The 25,201-nt window shown below is 34.1% G+C and overlaps 1 protein-coding gene across 1 annotated transcript; it reads right to left on the reverse strand.

The window, feature by feature from the left end:
* Positions 1 to 1,365: 1,365 nt before the first annotated feature.
* LOC129219012 (uncharacterized PE-PGRS family protein PE_PGRS54-like) lies at positions 1,366 to 25,004 on the reverse strand. Its single transcript, XM_054853334.1, has 5 exons — positions 24,981 to 25,004; positions 16,640 to 16,760; positions 11,083 to 11,163; positions 8,836 to 9,548; positions 1,366 to 3,393 (listed from the first exon to the last, which is right to left on the reverse strand). Exons 1-5 carry the CDS (start codon positions 25,002 to 25,004, stop codon positions 1,786 to 1,788), a joined length of 2,547 nt encoding a protein of 848 aa, XP_054709309.1. The 3' UTR covers positions 1,366 to 1,785.
* Positions 25,005 to 25,201: the final 197 nt, after the last annotated feature.

Below are 25,201 nucleotides of genomic sequence, written 5' to 3' on the forward strand. Positions count from 1 at the left end.
ATTTAGAGAGCAAACTATTGAATCACATTAAAATTGCCAGTAATGGGGAAATGACATTAAATTGGGGTAAAAGGAAGTCATGTGATGCACACATCAGCTCGTTTAAAATTGTTTTTGGTTTTTTTTTTTTTTTTATTGTAACTGACTGTGGTTTATAAGTGATTTAGCACAAACGCGGACTGGATTATATTTGTAAGATTGCATATTATATTATATACTTTTGCAATCTTGTGTAGGAGAAAGGAGGATAAGTACACAAACTTCGAGTAAGCAGGTAAAATTCATATTTTTTTAAAGTACCTAAGAGAAATGCTATTGTAACATTTTAGTTGAGTTACTACAGTGTTAGAAAAGGTCAATTAATCATGAGTTTACAACCATCCATTTTAGTTTGAAACCTAAAGTTCACTTTCCTTACTTTTGATGTAACTTTCATATTACTGATCACAAATTTTGCGATCATGTATAACGGAACACGCCCTTTTAGAAGTTAGTCATTTTAGAAGACCAGGTCAGAGCGTATTTTGTAAGCTACATTTTAGTGATGGAAATGCCTATCTATTTCTTATCTTTGGCACTTTCCCGCACCTAGAAAAAGGAGGCAAAGCGGCCTAACAACGTATTTAAAATCAACAGTGAGCTGAATCTAGTCTATGGTTTTCTTCCCATTTCAGCGCCTTAAAAAGCAAATAATTTCATATTATTCTGTGCTTTTCTTTGAATTCAGTGAAGTAGGTGCGCTAAATAATTCCATATAGACCACTAAGGCCAAAACCCCTTTTTTCTATGCAACATAGCAAAAACTCGTTTAATCACGGTTTTATGGTCATTAGAAAACCTAACTGATGATAAAGCGTTATCCACAAGCAGCTTCTTATCAACAGGCAAAAGCAAAAAAGTCTTGTCAGAATTGCCTCATCTTATTTTACAGCAAATTTCTACTTCATTCACTTTAGTTAAATAGCGTAAAAAAACGTTTTTAATTGTTCTATAAATCCTTATTTATGTAGTTGACGAATTCAAAAATAAAAATGTCGCTGTGCACCGACACTTTTTCCTGTGATTTGACAGTAATAGAAAATTAAATCGTAGCCCATTAAGACCATGATTGACTATATTCGGACTCTGGTGTGTTTATTAAGACACCAAGGTGGAGAATATGATCCGTTGCAGCATGTATGTGCTGAAACTGAAAAGAACGACCTTATGGATGACCCAAATGTAGCGAGTGATCTTTCTCTTTTCTATCGAAGTAAACATGGAATGCTTGATAATGTTTTTAAGTTTGTCAAACATTGTTTAACATGTGTTTTGTTAAGAGCATTTATCCAAACAGTTATTGAGATACAAGACATAGTTTAACAACAACAGTTTTATTCAAACAAAATATATGTAATACTTTAAGACAGAGAACAAACAAAGAAACCCGAGCAGTTTCCCACAGCAATTGTGAGTATGATACAAGCTCGCTATTCACATAGGTTTTGCAATAGTCCTTGAGATGAAGGGAAATTCACAGCACAGTCCCTTTCATACATACATTTGCACCGATGAAAAAGAAATCTTCCCAATGCGCAGCGCTAGAATTAAATTAAACAAGCAACAAGTACATAAAACTCTTTCAACAAATGAGCACCCGCTTCAACAAAAAGTGTTCTTCAACAACCCATGGCAAGTTACTGACGGGTCACTGACACGATGTCCCGCAGCATTTAAGAGGCTTTACATCTTTTTACTCAAAATTGTAATTACCTCAGCAGTATTTCTTCCGTTAAGCAACATATTTCAATATTTCGTTCCTTTCTGATTTCCGAAATTTCCGCCAGCCCCTCCTTGAGCTCCTCCATATCCACTACCTTGTCCTTGACCTTGTTGTCCACCATAACCACCAGCTGCTCCACCTGTTCCTTGCCCACCGTAGTTATTGGATCCGCCTTGTGCTCCAAATCCACCGGAACCTCCTTGTCCACCATATCCACCAGCTCCGCCCTGTGCACCGAATCCTCCGGCTTTTCCTCCATTTCCTCCTGCGCCCCCATAGCCTCCAGCTCCTCGTTGTCCGTTGGAGCCTCCTGAACCATAACCACTACTCACCTGTGCACCTGCCCCAGATGCCCCATTACCCGCAGAACTACCATAACCGGATCCTCCATTAGTTTTTCCAGATCCACTTTGTCCACCGTATCCCCCAGATCCACCACCCACTCCACCTTTTCCTCCATTACCGAAGCCACCTTGTGCACCATTTCCATAACCTCCTTGACCTCCTTGATTACCCTGTCCCCCATACCCACCTGATCCACCTTGTCGAGAAATGCTTCCACCTTGTCCATATCCGCCGCTACCACCGTTTCCTCCGGAACCATATCCTCCTCCTCCATTCTTCCCATTGCCACCTCCAATGCTACCAACACCACTCTGCGCTCCACCATAGCCTCCTTGACGTCCAGCACCATTTTGACTTCCTCCATAAGCACCTTGTCCATTAGCACCTCCTTGTCCGCTTCCGTATCCTCCTTGGCTTCCTCCTTGGTTGCCTCCAAATCCACTCTGGCGTCCTGCGCCACCCTGTCCTGTTCCATATCCTCCCTGGCGTCCAGCTCCACTCTGTCCTCCAGAGCCACCATACCCTCCTTGTCCGCCTTGACCACCCTTTCCAGCACCATATCCTCCTTGAGCTCCAACACCACCTTGTCCTCCACCATAGCCACCTTGACCACCATTTGCACCCTGATTTCCACCATAGCCTCCCTGTCCTCCAGCCCCACCTTGTCCACCACCATAACCTCCTCGTCCTCCAGCACCACCTTGTCCACCAACATTACCTCCTCGTCCTCCAGCACCGCCCTGACCTCCGCCATAACCTCCTTGTCTACCAGCACCACCTTGCACTCCACCATATCCACCTTGTCCACCTTGCGCTCCACCAAATCCTCCTTGTCCACCTTGTGCTCCGCCATATCCGCCTTGTCCCCCTTGTGCTCCGCCTTGTCCACCTTGTCCTCCGCCATATCCGCCTTGTCCACTTAGTGCTCCTCCCTGTCCTCCGCCATATCCGCCTTGTCCACCTTGTGCTCCTCCCTGACCTCCTGCATATCCCTTTTGTCCGTTATTTTGAGCATACCTTGCCACAACTGCTGCAGGAGGCTCCTCTACCGTCATAACAACGTCGGCAGGACTATCTTTGCCAACTCCAGGTTCATTAGTACGAATATTGGCACGGAATCCATTAGCATCAGCTTCGTATTCCACGTAGCGATATACACCATCGACATCCATATAACCATAAGTTCCGCGAACATTTCCGTTCTCGTCGCCTTCTTCCTGACGGTAGTTGCTATTTCCTTGTTCGTCTTGAATGTTGTAATCAAACTGATAAGGCTGTGGTGGGTACTGCAAAAGAATATTTAAAGCTATTTCAGAAACAGGAAAAGAATTATATATTAATGGTTTATTTACTCTCGTACTCACTTTGTACTTGCTAGCACTCGGTGATAACGTGTGAAAGGTCAAGATTCTTGTATGTATACATTACAAACTACAATGCGTATCTCGTTTTGCTATTACTATTATCTCGGGGTACAAAGTTTAAAGAAATGTTTCGGGAAAGCTAATTGTAGGATTTGTTGTTGAGACTAATTTCTGTTCATTTAGATAATTTTATATTATGATAGCAAGAACCTAACTATAAGTAAGTCGAACATTCACTTTTTTTTTATTATTTAAACGACACACGTGTAAGACCAATTCTTACAAAACATTAGTGCTTAAATTTTCTGTAAAAAAAAATCACATTATTATGATTTTGAATTTCAGAGCAAAATCCCCAGAGTAAGAAAATTTTCGGAATCGTACAATATAAGTAAATTATTCCTGAATAGTTTGCACTAAAAAAATATTTTGTCTCACTTGGGAAACATTAATTTTAAGAGTAGGGGAACATGGGGCAAATTGAAAGGGTGAAAATAACTTACTTTTTTCAAAATGAACAATTTGAAATTTGTTATGAAAATTACGGTACATAAAGAGAAGACAATATATTTTATAAATAAAACTTGCATTGAAAAAAAAAATTTCGGCGGCAGATTCTTATTTTCAAAAAAAATTGTGGATTTTTTTTTTCACTTTTTTCCCTGGTAAAAGTGAAAAATAAAATACTTTTCTAATGAAAAATTTTCTATTCGACTATTAAGGATACTTTTGGTCAAATAAATGAGTAAATAAAAGAAGGGATGAAATTAAAAGGAAATCAAACAATAAACAAATAAATAAATAATTAAGGTAATAAACGAGAAAAATAAATCAGATGATGAAATAGTGAATGGATAAGAAAATAAGTGACGGAATGAATAAATATAAGATAATTATTAAATAAAGGAATGTAAATGAAATATTTAATAAATGAATGCGTAAGTGATTTGATAAAATATTGAATAAGTAAATGAAATGAACTATTTCATTTTCCCCCTCATGCACTTCACTAACTGCACCAAGAATTTAAAATACAAATAAGCTTAATATTAAACAAATAAATACCGCACTGAATATTAGTAGCTTCCAATTAATACTAAAAATGTTAGCAAAAAGTGTATAATTTAGAAAAACAAAAATAATTTTTGACTTACAACAAAATATTTCAACATGAGTATCAAATTTTGAAAATTACTTGCATTATTATATTCTTTGATTTTTAGAGGTATTTTTTTCTTAACCGGAATAGACTACAAGTGTTACTACATAGTTTAAATACTACTAAATAGGTGGCGCTAAACGCAGAGTAAATATTTGACCATTTCACTTTGCCCCACATTCCCTTACTTTTTAAAAACTGTTTGTTAATAGTATTACATTTGCGTACAGCGTCATCATCTACTTCAACTGATGCACTTCGGGCATTTCTTTATTAAAACGGAACCAATGCCTTTATGCTTGAAAAGTAAAAAAGAAATAACAACGTTGAAGTGGTCAGCAATTTGTGCAATTTAACGTTGTGATTTCTTTTTTACATTTTTTTAATTACTTCTTGAAATTTACTCAATAGTTTATGTGCACACAAAATATCACAAATTGCTTTATTTATTGTTTAAATCAAAATGCAGTCAATAAAACTGATGTGGAAGCTGCAACAAAGCATGTTATGAAAATAAAAAATACAAGCAAATAAACAACACATATGATTGTAAGCAAATAATTATAAAAGCCTTGGCACAAAATTTACCTCACGCAAAGAAGCAAAAAGCAAGCGGTAAATATTTCAGCTAGTAGTAAAGTTCACTGAAGTCTTAATACTTTCTTGAGAGCATTTAAATTTCCTTAAGCAAGAGTAGTAAGCAAGTAAACAAACGATTTTTTCTTCTGAAAACAAAATGAAGAATGGTGTTGAGAAGTTCCTCTTTTTGAAGCATACAAACTTCTTTTAAACGTTGTTAAAAAAATTGCTTAGAATTGACATCGAGGTTGCGTCAACAATAGTTTCATTATATTTCAAATTGTTGAAGTAAAAAACTCCTGACGCAATTCAACATTAAAGTTATGGGATAGAATTAGTAGGAAGCATTTTCCCCACTAATGCTCATATGCTTTGAATATGTGTATGTAGAAAGATTTAACAAAGCATTTCTTACTTGCATGTTATTTAGCATTTTTTTGCATACAGAGTCGGTTAGTATAGTAATAATGAGACGTGAAGTTCGGTGAAAGTCCAAAACTATGACTTACCGACTTTCTCTTTAAAAGTCTGTTATCCCATAGCCCAGGGGCTCCTAGAGTGGGTGTCGCAGAGAGAGACTAAAGGATGCCGCGAAGTGTCATTGGCAACCATTAATAAATATATAATAGAGATGGACTGGGGTGCCGTCAGAAAGTTCTAAAGCTTCAAACGGTGCGCGAATCCGAGAACTTTGAGAGTCCTTGCAATAGCCAGTTTCAGAGTCAGATATCCATGAAAAATAAAATCTGGTATGATTTTTAATTCCATCAATCGAATCAGTGAAAATTTGAGAAACAAATTGTATTCGGCGGCAGTTTGCCGCTAATAACGAAAAGTTGTTTGCGTTGTAGCAAAACTAACTAGCTAAAAATTAATTCCTATTTCATTAAAAGATCTTCGAAGCAAAGTTTAATTATGACCATGATTACATTAAAGCATAAAATTTGGAGACGCTGAAAACTAAATATTGGAGTCTCAACCAAAGATGGAATGTCCTTGTTGTTGTTGTTACTTATCCTAACCAATGGTGTTTCTATAGGGTACACTCCATATACGCCATATATCCTCCATATACGCCGTATACTCTCAAAGATTTTTTAGGCATATAGCGTATACCCTCAAGCTTCAAAATTTTCATCTTATGACATAGCATGTATATGATCGCATACACATATTGTGAATAACTGATTACTATGGGAGTATACCCTTAGAAAAATTGATGGGGACATCACTGATCCTAACTAGTCTGGCCAAAAAGTTGGACCAGCTCCATGAGTTCAAAGACGTTCCAAAACAAGAAAAGCATTCAGTCTCAAATCTTTCTCTTCAAGACTAAGACAAGTAGAAAAAAAAATCAGTAGTCAGTAAAACTTTCTATTGCCTGGAACAAAGTGACCTGCTCCAATACCTGGTATCAATGACGTTAAAAATGCTTTTTTTTTTTAACAGCATTGGATAAACTGCTACTGAAAAATGAACTTAGCAAATAAATCGCGTTTTAGATGCCAATATTGTCAGAAATATCCAAGAGGAAAAATATATTTATCTATCTGTCGAAGATTATCTAGATTTGTAAGGAATGAATTTTTTAAGAGAATGACAGAAAGTAAAGTTCACTAAGGGAAGTAAACTGTATAAAAATGGTGCTGGGTAATATCCTGAAATGTGATTTGTCATGTGTGTTACGCTTCTAACAATCCCACTTTAATAAGAAAAATCTTGAGATTGAATCAAATAATTAGTTAAGCTGAAAGATTCATTTCTTTAGTGATACTGAAAATATCAACATCAGTCGTACAGAGACCTTTCACGGAAAAACTACAATAAGAGAAAAACGGGTTTACTCGAAAATTAACTAGCATGCATTTTTAGGGTGAACTATTTGTGTTGCATTCAAACAATTTGAAGGAATTCCTCAGTTTTTGCTTTCTTTTATTAGAGCCTTTTTTTTTTCTTTTTTGCTCTAAATTTACATGAGTGAATGTGAAAAGATAAAACTATTTTATTTCCTTTTGAGCGTCCACTCCACACTAAAGCAGTCTAAAAATAGGTGACATTAAGTATTTTCAAACATTACAGGAGATATTTCTCGGCAAACGATTAATTTTTACTTTTTACTTCAACAGAATTTTAAAGAACTTTTCTGGCGTGGGAAGCTAAAGCACTGTATCTGCAAGAATGAATTTTAATGATATTTGAAGAAATGCGTTTTGGATTCCGTACAAACACGGGGAAATGTTGGGTTTTGACGTTTTTTCGTGCTTTTTTTTTTTTTTTCAAGCAGAAACCAAATAAGCAAGCTTTTACAATAAAGCTAAAGTATAATCGATAAAAAAAAAACGAAAAAATGAAAACTTTGCAATTACTGCGCTTTATTTTCCCGCGGCATTTTACTTCTGCGAAGTTTACGCTTTTGGCTTAGAAAGTAAATAAAAAAAAAACTAATCCTCGACAGTTCTTCAACCAAATGGTATGTTTTCTGCGGTATAAAGTGTTCCTTTATTTATGGCATGAACTCAATATTAACTGCGTTTTTACTAATTAATATTGCAAATTATTGCTACATACATTTTGAATTAAAAAGCTTTTTCTTTACCTGTATATACAGTAACTTTGTTATTGACTTGAATTTAGTGGCCTAATGAACGAAAAATTTAAAATTCAAATTAAGAAAACAAATAAAGTATTTTAAAAAAAGAATGTGCAAAATAAGTTTTCTTTAATCTCCGTAGCTTTCTCCCTTGGAAAATTAAAAGTCATCACTCTATTAAGTCAAATAAACATTAACTTTTTCATACTATGTAGTTTAAATGATAATATTGATAGGTTCACATTATCATAAAATTTTTTCCACTACACATAAAATCTGTTTTCATTCTTCTAGTTTAAGAGCAAAACGGTAATTTTCATTGATGCATTTCTTAAATGTTTCAAAAATATGCAGTTCAAGCAAATATAATTATAACGCTTGCTTATTTAGGAATTCAAACCATGCTGAATAGTCATTTCTTAAAAAAAAGTGCCAGTTTTTAAGCCTGATTTACTTTCATTAAGAGTTTTTCCTCCATGTAACGAAAAAATGTATTGAATTTTCCGCGAAGTAAATGAAGTATTTTTTATCTTTCGTCCGTTTGAAAATAAATTAACTTAAGGGACGAATTTGTTATTCCTTTTGATGATACTTGCGCGTCGGAGAAGCGTCTTAAAAATAAATTAAAAGAAATAATCATTTTGTTTGTTTATACATTACGTTTTCAAACTAAAATCTCATTCTGTAGTTCATTTTCAGAAACCGTGTTGCAGTGTTGCTGATGTCAATTTTGATGTCATTTACTCGTTCAATTTGTTTTCAAAGATTAGGTTAGTGCTTACAATTTTGGCTATGGATACAGGATTTTTTAATCCTCATTGCCTCGAAATATTTACATCACAATGCTTTTTATGCACACATTAGTTTTATATGCTTGTTATAATGCCATCTGCGTTCATTTCATTTAGTTTAACTTATTTTCCTGTTACAGGTGCATTATGTACTGTAGTCTCGATGAATTTTTGATTTGCTTTCTTAAAAAAAAGCCTGGTTTGTGTGACATAAATTTTGAGCCAGGCTCTTAATTTTCACTTACATTGCCTTCGTTTCCGTATCCTCCGTCCTCCCCTTTGTAGTTCCCTTGTCCGGGTCCACCACCGGATGTGACCCGGATGGCTCCCTGATCCCCGCGCAGGCCCCCGAAGCCCCCTCGCTCGCCGACGAAACCTCCACCGCCGAAAGCAGAAGCACCACCAGCTTTACCTGCCCCGTAACCAGACTGAAGACCTCGTCTAACCTGTTCATCGGCACCTCCGGCTCCACCAGCTCCATATCCTCCGGAACCACCTGATCCGTATCCTCCAGAGCCTCCTGATCCTCCAGCTCCACTTGATCCGTATCCTCCGGAGCCTCCTGATCCTCCAGCTCCACCGGCTCCATATCCTCCAGAACCAGATGCGCCACCAGTGCCGTATCCTCCGGCACCACCTGATCCTCCACCAGCTCCAAATCCTCCAGCACCACCTGCACCACCAGCTCCGTATCCTCCAGAGCCTCCCGATCCTCCAGCACCACCATTGCCATATCCTCCTGATCCTCCAGCACCACCAGCTCCATATCCTCCGGAGCCAGCTGCGCCACCATTGCCATATCCACCGGAACCACCTGCTCCACCAACACCTCCTGCTCCTCCAGCTTTAAATCCTCCTCCTGCACCTCCAGCAGCACCGTAGCCTCCACTGGCGCCGCCTCTAAATCCACCATTTCCTCCAACAGCGCCTCCACCATAATTACCACCGGCACCACCGCCTATAAAAAAATAGTCAGAACGTCAAATAGATATAGAATAGTCAAAAAGATTTTTGTCAGACGGGGAAACATATTATGTGTCCTAAGAAATTTATTTTACGCTTTGAAAATCGGAAATATACCTCAAAAATTTAGTCAAGTGTATTTTCATGAATTTTATTTTACTTGAAAATTTAGCTCCGTGGAAAATGAAAGGTAAAAAAGAAGGAATTTGGAACCTCTAAAACCTTACACTTGAATGTCTTGTGTAATATTTTTGAAATGCAAAATACTAAGTAAAAATATTATAAACTAAGTATAAATATTCTAAGTGTTAAAATTCGAAATAGAAATCGAATAAAAATTCTAAGTGTTAAAATACACATCTCTGTTGTCCCTGTTATCTTCCATTTCATAGTAAGGCATTTTTTATAGAATCGATCATTATTAAATGATCGCATATTTCACACCTTCGCATATTTCATTCCTACAAAATGAATTTTACTCCTCTAAAAAACCTCAAAGGGTATTTACGCAATGCAAAAAAAAATCGGTGTTTTTTGTCGATTTGTTTGAAAAGTAGAGATATCTTCTAGGTTTTACAGATACAGTTTTCTATTTTCATGAAGATTACTTTATGGGAACTCCTAGCCTGTAATAACACGCGTTGGATATAATTTCTACTATTTGTTATTTGGTTAAAAACTATTACATTTCAACGTGGGTTGTCTTCGCTTGAAACCAATGTTAAATGTATATTTTGTTTCATGACATATACTCATGTCTTCAACGAAGGATACAAACTATTTCCGTGATTTAATGCAATTTATTTCGTACCTCAATAAAACATGAAAATTGTTGCTCGAAAGAAAATGAGCTCTTTGTTTTTTTCTCTATGTGATCTCTCACTATTTAAAAACCCATTTCACAAATTATGCAGGAATAATTCTGAACTGTTTTTCTCGCTTTCCAACTTTACTTACATATTCATATGGTAGGACATTTTTCGATGCTTGGAATACCAAGTTTTCTGTTAATTCTAATACAGAACTCATTTTTCGTTAAACATTTCTTGCATTAGTTTCTTCTGCCTTTTTGAAAAATGAAGCAGAAAAATTGTACTTGTAGTGTTAATTGAAATTTTATATGAACTGATTTATGTACAAGGTTTTTTAAATCATAGATCTGCAATCAATTGTAAATTAAACTAATAAGACAGTCTCTGTTGAGTGTCCGCTACTTCTGCAATTCTTTCATTATACACTTTAAAAGACATAGTAAGGTGACCCCGAAATGTTAGTTTTATCTTTCAAAAAATATATATATATATTTTGAAGCTGTTTGTATTAACAGAAAAAAAAAAGACTTGGTGTAAAAGTTTCAATGCTGTATAAATTAATCACTTGGTATAACTGGTGAGAGTTTTTTTTTTCTTTCTTTATAAAAAGGGTAAAAATTGTTTGAAATAAATATAGAGAATTTTATATCACGTTTCATAACTTACTGGCTACGAACTCCTTTTTTTAAATTCCATATTTTAATTTTAAAAACACACCTGCACCACCGCCATATCCTCCAGCGCCATTTCCACCACCAACGGCGCCACCACCTGCACCATATCCACCGCCACCATTACCTAAATAGAGAAATATGTTCAGTAAAACTGCAATTATTTTTCATCAATGTTATTCACTACAGAAACCATAAATATCTATGAAGTATCATGGATATTTTGACAACCAAATTATTGACTTAACAATCGAATTTTTTTGACAACCTAATTTGATATATGACTACCTACAGTGGCTCCCAAAAGTGTTCGTACACTTTGAAATTTTTTAGTAAAACCAAAATAACTCGAAACTGAATTCAAATATGGAGTCCAATATTTTTTCACATCATTCCTATGTCATTCTAAATACAACCCATTGGTTTTTTTCAAAATATTAACGGATCTACTTTTTGAAATGGGTCAGAAAACGAAGAGACAAAGAAATAACACGCCACAAAAGTCATCGTACACTCAAATATTTTCGAATAAATTCATGATTAAAATTATCATATGCCGTTTTATTATTAATTTTGCATTGTGTTGAGCCTTATAAGTCATTTGGCTTTAATTTTTTGTTTATTTATTTCTTAATATTGTGCTTATTGCTATAAAATCGCTGGTATTCGTAAAAAACCGCAAACACCATTCAAAATTGAAATTTGTTTCCCACAGTTGCGTTAAATTGGTTTGAAATGACTCTAAATTAGTTAATTTATTTGTTTGTTTAGTAGATTGCTTGATAAAATGCTTTAAACAAAGGAATCGAACCGAAAACAAGGTAAGAAAAGGTCAACCGGCAAAGTTGACAAAACGTGATCGGAGATTTAAGGTTGAAAAAATTATAAAAAATACACATTTGAGTGATGTAAAAGTTTCTACAGAGTTAAAAGAAAAATTTTACGTTTAATTTTCTCCTAAAATTCTTCGCCAAATTCTCTGATTAGCTGGATTAAATGGGGCCTCTTCCCGCAGAAATTTTCTTGTTTGCACGAAAAACACAAAGCTTATGCTTTTCGTCACAAAATCAAGGATAAATAAGCTAAAAACGTTTTAGAATTACGTGTTATTTACAGATAAAAATGAATTTAACATTTTTGGTTAAATTGTTGCATAATTGTAAGTAGAAGAAAAAATTAGGAACTTAATCTTAAGAACTTAGTTGGATCAGTTAATCACTACGGTAAAGGTGTTCTAGTGTGAGGGTGCATATTAGCATCAGGACTTGGTAGTTTGGAATTTTTTGATGAAATAATGAATCATACTGTTCCTTTAAATATTTTAAAAACCAATTTTGAACTCTTAACCAAAAATTTGGTTATTGGAAACAACTTTGTTTTTTTATCAAGATAACGATATGAAGCACTCGGTTTTCAACGTTTGCGTCTAGTGCCTCAAAAATCGTCCTAAAATTCAGAAAAAAGCCCCTCAATCTCCAGATTTGAACTTAATGTAACGTATTTAGAAATATCTATAGGCTAGATTACGAAAATACGGCTTTAAAATGAAAATAGAGCTAGAAACAGTAAGACTCGAAGTGTGATTGAACACTTACTCAGAAATTACGCAAAGAAAAGAAGGAAAAAGAATGAAATCTATTCCCAGACGTTTAAAAGGTGTTATGAATACTGTATGATATTCTACTAATTAATAATTTAATAAAAAGTTAGATTATTCAATAATAAATAGACATTTTATAAAGTGTACGAAGACTTTTGTGACATAGAATTTCCGGCACTCTTTGGTTTTTGATTTTTTAAAAATTAAGTTTTAATATTTTTTAAAAACTCTTCATGTAGTTTTGGTAAAAATTAATCATAGATCTTATAATTAAATACCTGTTCCGAAATATTAATTCTAACCAATGGATTGGGGCCTATTTCGTTGAAAGTCGTAGGTGTACGAAGACTTTTGGGAGCCACTGTATATTAAAGGGCAATCAAAAAAAAAAAAAAAAAAAAAAAAATTTAATCCGTGGTATGACATTTAGTTCGAATGTGTCCTTAAAAGAATGAAGCATTCTTTATTAAAACATAATTTCGGTTACTAATATGAAGCAAGGGAAGCAATTAATTTATCAAAAGATAATACATTAAAGTTCCGGAAACGTTCTACTAAAGCCGCACGTAAACCAAGTGTATCAAAATGCATTTCTAACAGCCTCAACAGCAGGGCTGTGGTGTGGAGTCGGAGGGAAGATGACCGACTCCGACTCCCTTACTCCAAAATCAGTCCGAATCAGACTCGAGTCAAAAGTTAAGCCCCGCTCAACATTCGACCAGCTAGTCGTGCCTGGAGTAAACTTCTCGAGTTCTGTTGATAAGATTCCACTTCGCAGTATTTCCCAATCAATCAGCAGCTGAAATCGAAACTGTAAAAAAGTGCTCTTGCTCCATTCTTTTGCCCAAGTAACCATGCATTAACTGAAAGTGTTTATAAGAACAACCGGAATCAGAACAACTAAATATTAACAACTATCGTCATAGACCTTTTATAGTTGGGGCAAACCTAACATGTAGTATTGTAAAGACTACGCAGATCCTAATCACAGCATTACTATGCTGCCAGGTTAGGTTTCCCTCAACTGTAGATTAACCGGTCGTTCTATTCGAATGCGGTGTAAAATGAAGACACTCAAGAAATATCTAATGTTTGTGACTAGGTCAAAAAAGTATTGCTGTTTACCAAAATGTTAAATATGTGTTCCATGGTCTGAAATTAGAATATTCTGACAATGTGCCTTGATGTGGCGAAGAAGCACCAAAAAGTATATGTATCACGTTCTTTTTGCTGTTCCTGCGCCTCCACCATTTCCTTTACAGGGAGGAAGATGGTCATTTCCCCACTTCCTCCGTTGCCATGGCGCCAGCCCATTCACTAAATCCTTCAGCCAATTGTTATTTTGCGGTTATTTAGCTCAAAATGTGCAAGGCTAAGCCCCGTTGTATCTGAGTTAAAGACCTCAGCAGGAGATTAGAACGTGATACTGTTAGTTTCTGTTTGCATGCTTTGTAAGCAGATGATTAAATTTTGAACCGAAGTGGAAATGGACGACATTTACATAGCACGATACTGTGCAAAAAAGTTATATTCTAAAAAGTCTGATCGTGTAAAACAGCGAAATGAATTGAATGAAAAAAAAAGTATAAACATTTGGGTTTTCTTTTAATAAAAAGTTAATATATTTTGAAAAACAACAAGGTAATCCTTATAATCCCTATAAATGTTTTCTTACGTTTAAAAACTACAACTTCTTTTGATCGCGAATTTAAAATTAAAAGTAAAGCATTTAGAAAGAAACAGAAATGTATTCACGTAACCTAATTCTTAAAATACAACAAAGCACAAATTAAATTTTGAAAAACCTAGTAAATATGTACATGAAATATTTGAAATATAATGTTGATGTTCAAAGCATGGTATATAAAAATGTAGTTTTTATTCTTAAAATATAACAAAGCACGAATTAAATTTTGAAAAACCTAGTAAATATGTACATTAAATATTTGAAATATAATGTTGATGTCCAAAGCATGGTATATAAAAATGTAGTTTTTGATTTAGACAGTTTTTACTACTAGCTGATTCTAGACGTATTCTGAGAAAAAGTCATTACCTTACAGTAACATAAAGCTTGCCGCCTGCCTTATTTAGTGGTCAGAGTAGTCTGACTGCGACAAGAAGGTCCGGGTTCGAATCCCAGCTCGGGCATGGACGTACTTTCTCTCTCCTGTCCTTTCTTTGTGTGAATGTGCTGTGAATGGTTGCCTAGCCTATAAACGGGTCCTTATGGCATGTGTGTACTGTAGAAGTCGGACTTCATCACACCAAATTACGGTACATTTGGAAGAGTGAGCAGCGCACTCCAAATTGCCAGCCTAGCTGGCACACAACAACATAAGGCTTACATTACTTTCTTTTAATGTTTAAAATTTTTACAACAGTAGCTATAGATAGTATGCTTCTTCTAGTCTAGACGACTGATGATAATTCTTACATTACTACAACTTATAAAACGAATTGCTTCCCTAAATCTGTTTCATAAGTCGTACTTTAGTACGAAAACTCTCTTTTTTGAAACTTTTTAAATTTAACTTTCAACATTTTGTTTTGAGTAGAGGGTAACCAAAAAAAAAAGTAAAAACAAATACCGTTAGTAAATAAATGAATGATCAAAAATTAAACATTAATTAGAAAATGTTACGTGATTAGTCAACTTATCATATTTGGTACTACGCATTATTTCACCGACAGTTTTTGCAAAACCAAAATTATCGTCAAATGAATGTGGAGATTAAAAAAATCTCGGCTGATATCATCCCCCGAAGGTGACCTGAAATGTGTAGATAAGGATCCATTCATTAATTATGTAGGGTTAGTTTTGGAAATTTTTGCCCCCCCTACCCCCATACAATGTTCCGTAAGATTTTTCAAACCTCTCCCCCCTATTCTTTCGTAAAATTCCATTTCGTTTTTCAAAATAATAAGATGTTGTTAGAAAAAGATCAGTTACACTTAAATTGCCAGTTTGACGTCAATCGAAGATTTTTATTTTTCAACAGATGCGTTATATATTATTTTATTGCTGTCAACTACATACTACCACGATATTATTAGACAAATATCTAGAATTTAAAATCCCATTTATCAGTAGTTAAAAGTAAGTTTTCAAATTACTTAAACATAAACCAGTTAAACAATCTAAAACCAATAACACTTTTAAAATAGTGATCGACTAGTTTTTAATTTGTTTCAAAGAAAATAACTTAAAACAGTTAAAACGAGATCAATTCAAATCATCTAGACTGAATGTTTTTTTTTTTTGACATTTTTTTATATATGATATGATATTAATTGAAAATAAAACATGCCATACACAGTACTATTCCTTTGTTATATTTTACACAGTTCATTCTTTGCAAAACAACTAAAAACAACTCATCCTAATACATTTTTTACTTTCCAGACGCAAAAGAAATATAATCCTTGCTATACCACTTGACCAGGCGATTTCCAACAAAGTATCGACTCGGAAATTACTATTACGTAAGAATGGGTTTCACCCCCCCCCCCAAAGTTAGGGTACGTAGAAATTTTTCCAAACCCCCCTCCTTCTCGGGACCCATACGTAATTAATGAATGACCCCTACGTCATAAGACTTAGTAACTCACAGTTTATTACTTGACTGCGACCTTTAATTTGGTGAAGAAAGTCGACGGGACAATACGTTAGTACTCATTATTTTAACTTGTAATGTTTCAAAGCAATGCTTATGGTCACGAGAAGGAAGAATTCGGTTTCTTTCTTCTAGCTGTTATTTCAGATTCCAAAAAAATAATGCTATTAATCCAACATTAATTTTGGAAAGTTCAATTTTTTTTTCTTGGTAGAAAAGTAGATTTTTAATAATCAAAAATAGCATGGTTTTTCTCTTTTTATTTTCGTTAGCACTTGAATTTTAAAAATAAGCAATCCAGGCATGAGACTTCCTGAATCTGAAATTGGGGTCTTTGAATATGATACGTTTACTTTTTAAGCTACTCTTTTTAGCCGAATACGAACCTCCTCCTGCTCCACCTCCATATCCTCCTCCTCCTCCTCCGTTGCCACCTCCGTTCCCGTAACCTTTCTGGTGGCTCTCCGTGAGAACCGAAGCCAGCAGGATTACCCCCAGTAAGAAAGCCTGCAAGAAAAGAAAACGTCCAATTAGTTTCGTTTGTCAGCAGAACGAAAAAGATAATTGGCAAATACCAACTGAAATAAGTGCTAAAACTGTTTTTTGTTAATGGATAACATTCTAAATTTGTGATTCTTTCCTACTCACCATCGTACCGTTTGTAATTTTTTACAAAATCTTTTAGATTACGTTCTTGAAATTTCCATGGAACCATCGTAAAATACTTATAGTGACCTTCAAAGATACATTTTCAGTTATGGCAATATAGTTTCCTTGTTCAGAAAAAAAAAGAGGAAATGAGAGAAAAGTCGCAGTAATGCGAAGCTAATGAACGTAAAGTAGACTTTTCAAAGTTTTGAGTAAAACGCGTGAGAAAGTTCAAACCATAGGTAGGCTATTGTTGAAAAATGTTTCTAAACCATGTTGTATATTAAGCAGTAAGTTACACCCCCCTAAACGTGGACCAAGACAAAACTACATGCAATATACCAGACAGTCCGATTACCACATCCAGAGACTGCAGTTCCGTTCTTATTAGAACTCATCAGTCTGGAATAGTGAAAAACCAAGCTGGAGGCAGATGTCATCTCATTGAAGCCGAGGGTGCAACGAAATGAGCAAATTGGTAGGTAAAGTGAGTTTATAATCTATTAGTTATACTTTGCTTAGGGGCGGTAACTTACTGCTACATACCCAAGTTTTGCTTTCAATTCACGAGTCGAACCGCATCATATTGTGTGGAATGAATTTATTTTATCTGCCAGCTTGTTGGCGCTCTCAGTTTCAATGAGATGGCATCTTCTTCCAGCTCGGGTATTCACTATTCCAGACTGAGGAGTTCTAATCAGAACGAAACTGCAGTCTCAACATGTGATAACCGGGCTGTCTGGTATATTGCGCGTTGTATAGCAACATCTATCAGGGCTAATAGTATAGTCTGACCATCGATTACATGGAAAGGGTAATATCCGGTTTATAGGCGGAAATGGACGTATCTATTAGTTTATAGGGGTGTTAGTTCGTTTGTTTTAGATGTGAACTTTTGCCTCTCTATTATTTAGCCTTAGTTTTGTAAAAATGAAAATTTGCTCACAGCAACATTTTTTAAATCTAAAGTATATTCGATCTATATTCTCACGGCAAAAATTAGTTCATTTATTTATTCACAACAAAGTTTTGAGCTTACCATTTTGCTTTTACGTTCCTGAACGAAATGAAAACATTTTATTTTCTTTTTGTTGTTTCCATGGTAACTATTTTTGTTTCCCCTTATTTAATTTTTGAGAATGCAATAAATGAATAAGGCACTAGTGGCATTATAAAACGCGTGCATCAAAATCCCATCGTTATTTTCCTTCTCCCCTGCTAGATTCATTCAGATGGAATCGTCTTTACTTGGCAGATTGCCAAATTACATACAATCCGTGGTCAAACAGTACCATCTTTTGCTCCAAAACTGATGAGATTATCCCTACGATTTGTGCTAGTTATCCCTAAATTTTTAATTTTGTCACTTACACCCGACATGCTTCAAGGTGCTCCAATTTAAGGATGAAAAATTGGCATACACACACACACACGATTGTTACTCGACTTTCATTATCATGGAAGAGATTCAACATTGTTTCCGGATAGCTGTTCGTAGTAAAAGTCTCAAAATAGCTGATTGTAGAGTGTACATTTTGTCAAAACGTTATACTAGATGCGTTGCCCCTGCAGTGCACGTTCTACCTCGAAAATAAAAGTTTGTGTCAAGTAACGCATGTGTCCAACAATCAGGCTTAAATTGTTGTAAAAAGGAAGTGTACAATTTTCCGTTACCTAGAAAAGAGCAATTTTATGACTTAAAATTTGATATTCGACATCTTTGGATTTTTGTTAAAGTCCAAAAATTTAGTCATTTCCTATTAATAGGCGTAAACTTTCCGTTCCATGGATTTCTTTTTTGGCCACATAGGGGTGAAGAAACCCTTATGTGAATTCCTGAGCACGAAAGGACCTCTGTGCCAAAATTTAAAAACGATCCGACGGAAACAGAATTTGTATAAGGAACATGCACACAGATTTTCACGTTTATCTTTATGCTTCCGTACGCCATTAAAAAAAAAGGCTTTATATTTACGTTAGAACATTATCAAGTATAACTTAATAAAATTTCAACTACTAGCAATAAGTCTGTACTTTAAAGACATGATCGATTTCACTTTTACTTCTCATTAATAGAAGTCCCTCCTTCAACTCTGCATTAATATATTGGTTTTACAGCGATGTACCGCAGTTTTTAGTAAATTATGTGAAATAAATTAATCATAACCCATTATTTCAAAAATGGGAGTAAAACTGTCTTGAAATCTTCTTACAAGAAATATGAATGTAAGCTGCTAAACTGCCACTTATCCACAATTCTACTACTGCATTCTTTCTAAAGAAGTTAAAAACTCATACAAGTGAAACAAAACTCTTGTCTGTTCATTCATTCATACATCATTTCTTGTCGTTAAAAAAAAAAGGCTTCTCGTAAACATTGAATATTTTGTGCTTTATTTACGTTGCTTTTATCATTTATACTCCTACATGCATTCCACGAATCCTGTTTGATACTTTAAAATAATACGCATGAGTGTTTTGTTATTAAAAAAAATGTGAAACACTCTAAAATTTAAGAATTGAAATAGTGCACATCTCTTCTTTCTCTGCCTTGTTCCATTTGAATCTTAGAAATTTATTTTTAGTTTTTTTACGGAATTATTCACATTATTTATAGTCCGAAATATTATCATTTTCCTCTCCTCCTAGTTGAATTCCCCGCCTCTAAAAAATGTCGGTATTTTCAAGCCTTGTAAAAAAAAAATCCCTAGCAATGTTTTAGGAATAGAAAGCATGTTAAAAAACAAGTTATAAACTCAATGATGTTTAAGTGCATATTTGCAAAATTAATACATACGCGTGTTTCGTAGTCATAAGGAACCCCTTTTCAACTCAAAATAACTTCAAGCTTCCGACTCAAAGCAGCAATCTGCTAAGTTACTTTGTTGACTGAATCTTAGGAGAAAATTCGTGTTTTGATAGCGTTGACTTTATAATATAATCGACTTATAGTTTCAACCTAAAATGTGTCTTTCAAAGCTAGTATTAAAAAACAAAATCTTCCATTCTTTCGCATTTCATTTTCTAAATCCTAAAATAACAACGCATCGTCACTTTGTTGTATTTTCATGAACTAGCTTTCTTGCATAGATTTGCCTGAAGCGTCAAATCTCTTCAATCTCTTTCAAGGGAGCAATATCAGAAATAACAAAATCTGTTGGAATTGGAACGGAAATTTATTTCACACCTCTTTTATGAGTGATAAGATTTATTTTTCCTTAAAATTGCATTTTACGGTGGAGGAAAATAAAGGAGATTTGCTTTCACTCGATCAATTTTTTCGAAAGATTTTGGAAGAATCAAAAACTTCTTCATGCAAAATGGTATTTTCTTCGTATATCATCTTTGCAGGAATAGAATTGATAGATCCAAATAAGAGACATTTTTGGAATATTTGCAGAATTTTATTTCCCTCCTTTTTTACAAGATGGTTAACTGAACTAGATAACTAAACAAGATAACTAAAAGTATCCTGTTTAGACCTACTTAAAGTTTGTTCTAATAAGCGTTTGTCGTTGAAACTGAAGACCAAGGGCTTTAGTTGAAACTTGATAATTCCAAATGAAAAAGAACTAATGCAGTAATAAAATACTATTTCCAAGCTTTACCGCCTGGTGGCTTCTTGTTTTCTTTGTCAGTTGCAATTCTGAGTTCTAAGTTGCTGCAACTGGTGAAGAAATCTTTTGCGCTATTGTTGAACACGCTATAACAACAGAGTTATGCATGGGAGCTCAAGGGAGCTGTTTTCAATTTTATGTGAATTTTCCCATATTGGATGACATTTAGGTTATTTATGCATAAGTTAATGCCAGTTAAGAAGAGTCTATCGGAATGAGGGGCAAAAGAAAAAAAAATGATGTGCGTATTTCGTTCATTTCAATTTGACTCTATGTTAAGTTTAAATGTCCACTTGCTCAAAAAGGTAAACTGGCATCCTTGAAAACTAATAGACACACCCGCCTCCGCCTCTTAACCGGATGTCCAAGCTGGCGTGGTCAGGCAGTACGTTTGTTAGAAAAAGCTCTATGTAGTACTAAGCAGGATAACTTTAACAATAACCACCTCGTATTTTTATTCTTATTGAAAAGGCGTGTATTTTTACTCCACTCTTAGTTTCGTTAATATAAGAAAAAAATAAAGTTTATGGAGTAAATATGAAACAAACTAGATCAAAAAATCTTTTCATGTTAAAAAAAGACATAAAAGAATTCATTTCAAATGAGTATAGCGTAATCTGTGGTTAAACATTTAAATTCACTATATGTAGAGAAAAGTGACTAAAGGGGTTATGAACGTATGAATCATATGAAAACTAAGAAAACTGCTGGCTAGTGGTAATGTTTATTAGCTTGTTTTGATTGTAAACTGACAGTTTTCTCCTTATTTAGTATGAAAAATAATTATGAATGTTGATAGGATTAAATATTTCATATGCTTTTATCGACTGAAAACGAAAGAAGTTAGACAATTATTTCCAGAAAACTGTTAGTAAGATTCAGCAAATTAAAAAAAGCAAATATGTCTTTTCATAGTTTAACGTTTTTACAAAATTTTAGCTCATTTAGGTGCATTTTTTTACGAACGTCGCCCCTGCTCTGTGTTAGACAACTTTCGTATAAAATGCGGATAATCCAAATCTGCGTCGAAATACAGACTAGAAAAAATTAGGGCATTGAACAAACAAAAAAAAAAAAAAAAGCTTCAGAGATGCTTCTACTATAGTAAACAGTAGAAAGATTTAGTTTTATTTCAGCTAATGTTTGTTTAATTTAAATTTTGCTACGAATAGACGAATTATAAAAACGGTGTATCAAAAATCTTCCTTGACTCTATTTTAAGGCTTATAATAGTTATATATTAAAACTCTGTTGTCGTTACTCTAATCCCCCCCCCCTTCCCCATCATTCAAATTTTCATTTTCGCCAGAAATGGGGGGAACGTTTTCGATACTACATACTCAGTAGTAAAAAAAAAAAGACAATTTACGGTATAATGGGATAATTGGACAGTTTAGTAAATTGGAGTTTGGATAATTCAAGTTCTAGTGTATACAGAGAGGGTAGCGTTGCCAACATTTTGCATGAAAGATTTTTTTTATGTCGATTTAAGAATGTGTGAAATATGATGAGTTTTTTAGTGTAATGCCGAGGCACACTGTGCCACGACTCTCGGCGTCTCAACTCCTTAAGAAATCCAAGTTTTTTTTTTTTTTCACAAAAAAATATTCAATTCTTAAGTTTTTTCGGTCTAGCCCTTCGTTGGCTATTATACAATTCATTTTGGCAACAAATTTTCACTCAGTTACAGGTGAAGTAATTACAGGCTTCTATTGCTAATTAATCTACTGAACATTTTAGTTTTACATTCCCAGAACGTCAAACGAACGTGCAATCCTGAAACTTGTGAACATAGTCTATTGTAGTAATCTAAAATCACTTATCCAATAGAATAACGTACTAAAAAAGTTTTAGGAAACCTGATCTTTGACCAAATCTGCAAAAATGATTAATTCCTTCAGTGTAACAAAAGCAGGCGAACATTCAAAACCAAAAGCAGGAAATTGGAAAAGCGTTCCTGATAAAGAAATCAATTGGCGGAACTCCCAATTTCAATTTCAAGAAGATAACACCTAACGAGGCATGAGGCACGATTTCCTTCAGCAAACAGCGATTGAACTTCAATCATAGCCGTAATGACCTCGCTGCTCATCAGCAGGAATATCCTCATCTTGCGTTTCCCTTCCAAATAACACAAACCTGTTGATTCCGAGTACCTGGTTGGGACAATGGAACAGCGGCTCGTTAAGCTCCGAACACCTTGTTCCGGTGGAATGGCTTTGGAGGGAAATTTTTGAATCAACAATCGGTTCATCTTCAGTTTATGATAAGAGTCAAAAGGTTTGACGAAATTCCGGAAATATATTCACGGTTGTGTTTTTGTGTATCTAAACAAAGATTGGCACATAGTTTGTACAAATAGCGTGATTGTTCCCATACATTGCAACACAATCCTTTTTCTTCTTGCAATCAGCAGAAGAGTTCAATTTTAAAATGGAGTTTCCTGATTTAACCCTTTAAAGACCATATGGGACACATCTGTCCTCTAAGTTCAAGTTTATTTTATAAATTATTGAAGAGAAATCATATACAAGCTATATATTTTTTACGTTATTGTTACATCAAAATCTTAACATTCATGAAAAAAGAGTTATTGTTTAAAAAATCTACACTACTGATTATTAAAATTTGTTCTTTCTTTTTTGGAAACGCAGCAAACTTTAATATTCTACAAGCAAGCCTGTGGTACTCAAAGATTTAAAACAAAATTCGTTCGAAAATCTTCTGAAATTCTCACTTTATAAACCTTTTCCGCCTCTTATAAGATGAGGAATTAGGAATGATATTGATGCAAAAAGTCAAGAAATATTGATAGATTGTTTTTAAAAAACATTACAACCATAAAAACAATTATAAAACCCAACATTTTTATAAGAAATTCGCGAGTTACGTAAACGTTCAAAATTTAAATAGTAAACAGTTTTGTTTACCACATAGAATTTTTTGAAAAGGTTAACGTTTTTCAAGACTGAGTTGCTTTTTGTTTTCTTGGAAGTAAAAAATTTAAGAATGAAATTTATGTCAAATGTCGTGAACATCGATTGATATTTTTAAAAACATTATAATCTATAACAATAAAAACCCAACGTTTCATAAGGAAGCCGTGAAAACTTTCGAAATTTAACTATCAAATAGCAAGATTTTTCACATAGCAAAAGAGGCACAGAGTCAATGAAATTAATCAATTTTTTAATCACTAAAACTTGTATGGGGTGCAAAAAATAGCACGAAATCTTGTAAAAAGTCATTCATAACGTTTTTGTTCCCTGTTTAATTATTTTTCATTATTGCATTTTTACATTCGAAATTGTTAAGAAAAGTATCAGCGGGTCTTTTTCAATAATCCTTCGTATAGTATTTCAAGCACAGTAGACGTGAATAAGTAATATGTTAATACGCAACAAAAGTTAAAGCATTTAAATTTTCCTACCCTTCTGAAGTATTTTATTTTACTTTAACGGGAATATTTTGCAACTTTAACTATCTGAGGACGTCAATTTTTTTTTAATAACAGGAAAGCATTTGTAGTTTATTAAAGTTTGAACATTTATTAAGTTATAAATTTTTATTCACGCAATAAATCAATGCTTTTTTGGAGAGAATAAAAGAATGTATTACTTTTAGTTTTGTCAGTAATCTTTTAACGCTGCGCTTATTTTATGTTTATAATCTTTTTAGAACTTAGCAATTACTTTATCAAAGAGAAATCAACTACAGCACAGTATTTTGAATTTCTTAAAAGAAAGAGTAAAAAGATGTTTCTTTTATGTTCGATTTCAATTTTAAAGTTAAAACGTTTCAAATATAAATTAAGTTTAATGAAAAAAATCGTCGAAACCCTTTTAGAAATGTCTTGCGTTCACAAAGAAATGGTAGAGTTGAAATTTCAGTTCTTGTTATTCATCATATACTCAATTAAAGATATTTATTTATCATGCGCAAAAAAAAAAAAAAAATAAAAATAAAAGTAATAATAAAAAAAAAAAAACTTTTTCCTTCAAATATTTGAAGAGAAATTGTGTCTTGTCATAAAAATGTTTTTAGCTGTTTTTTAAAGTGAATTCATCAGCAAGTAGGTATATTTTCTTCATTGCTTTTATAAGATATAGCTCTGCACACTAAATTTAAGTAAAATTTTAATGATTTTTCAAATAAAATCATTTCACTTCTAGGACCGGCTTATCCAAAGGATGCATTTCTAATAAGCAATCAAGATATTCTTTTTTCCAAATATATGAAAAAAAAATTGCGATGCTAAAATAATCCTGATTGACATTTTAAGCTCCAAGTAGGACAACAGTTAATTTATCGTTGCCAGATACTACAAGATTTAAGTACAGAAATCCGGAATTTTGCCTCAACATTTCGTCGAATTTAAAAAAGCTGATTAAACATATCAATCTTCACCTTATGAAATATCTTACTACCAGAACATGTATCCATTCGGTTGCAGATCACTTACCTTCCCTTCCATAACAAACAGCATCCCTCAAAATCGTAAATCAAGTTAGTTCCAAAGGGAGGTGGGAGGCTTCGTCAATTGCTCTGAAGCCCACAGAAGAGAAAGTGATGTTCCAAAAGGTCCAGCCTCGGCCTTTATATACAAATCCAAGGAACCATGTCATCGCGTCCAGTTCTGACTCTGCCGCTTTATCCTCAGAATCTTCCCTACCCCCCTTTCAC

The sequence above is a fragment of the Uloborus diversus genome, chromosome 1, assembly GCF_026930045.1.
Source record: "Uloborus diversus isolate 005 chromosome 1, Udiv.v.3.1, whole genome shotgun sequence".
NCBI classification, from domain to species: Eukaryota; Metazoa; Arthropoda; class Arachnida; order Araneae; family Uloboridae; genus Uloborus; species Uloborus diversus.

Bases quoted from the DNA above. Each gene is read 5' to 3' on its own strand.
- LOC129219012 (XM_054853334.1), bottom strand. From the start codon at position 25,004: ATGCTGTTTGTTATGGAAGGGAAG. The intron at 11,164-16,639 runs GTTCGTATTCGG...TTCTCTATTTAG, and splicing joins TGGAGGTGGAGCAGGAGGAG to GTAATGGTGGCGGTGGATAT. The intron at 9,549-11,082 runs GTGTGTTTTTAA...ATTTTTTTATAG, and splicing joins AGGATATGGCGGTGGTGCAG to GCGGTGGTGCCGGTGGTAAT.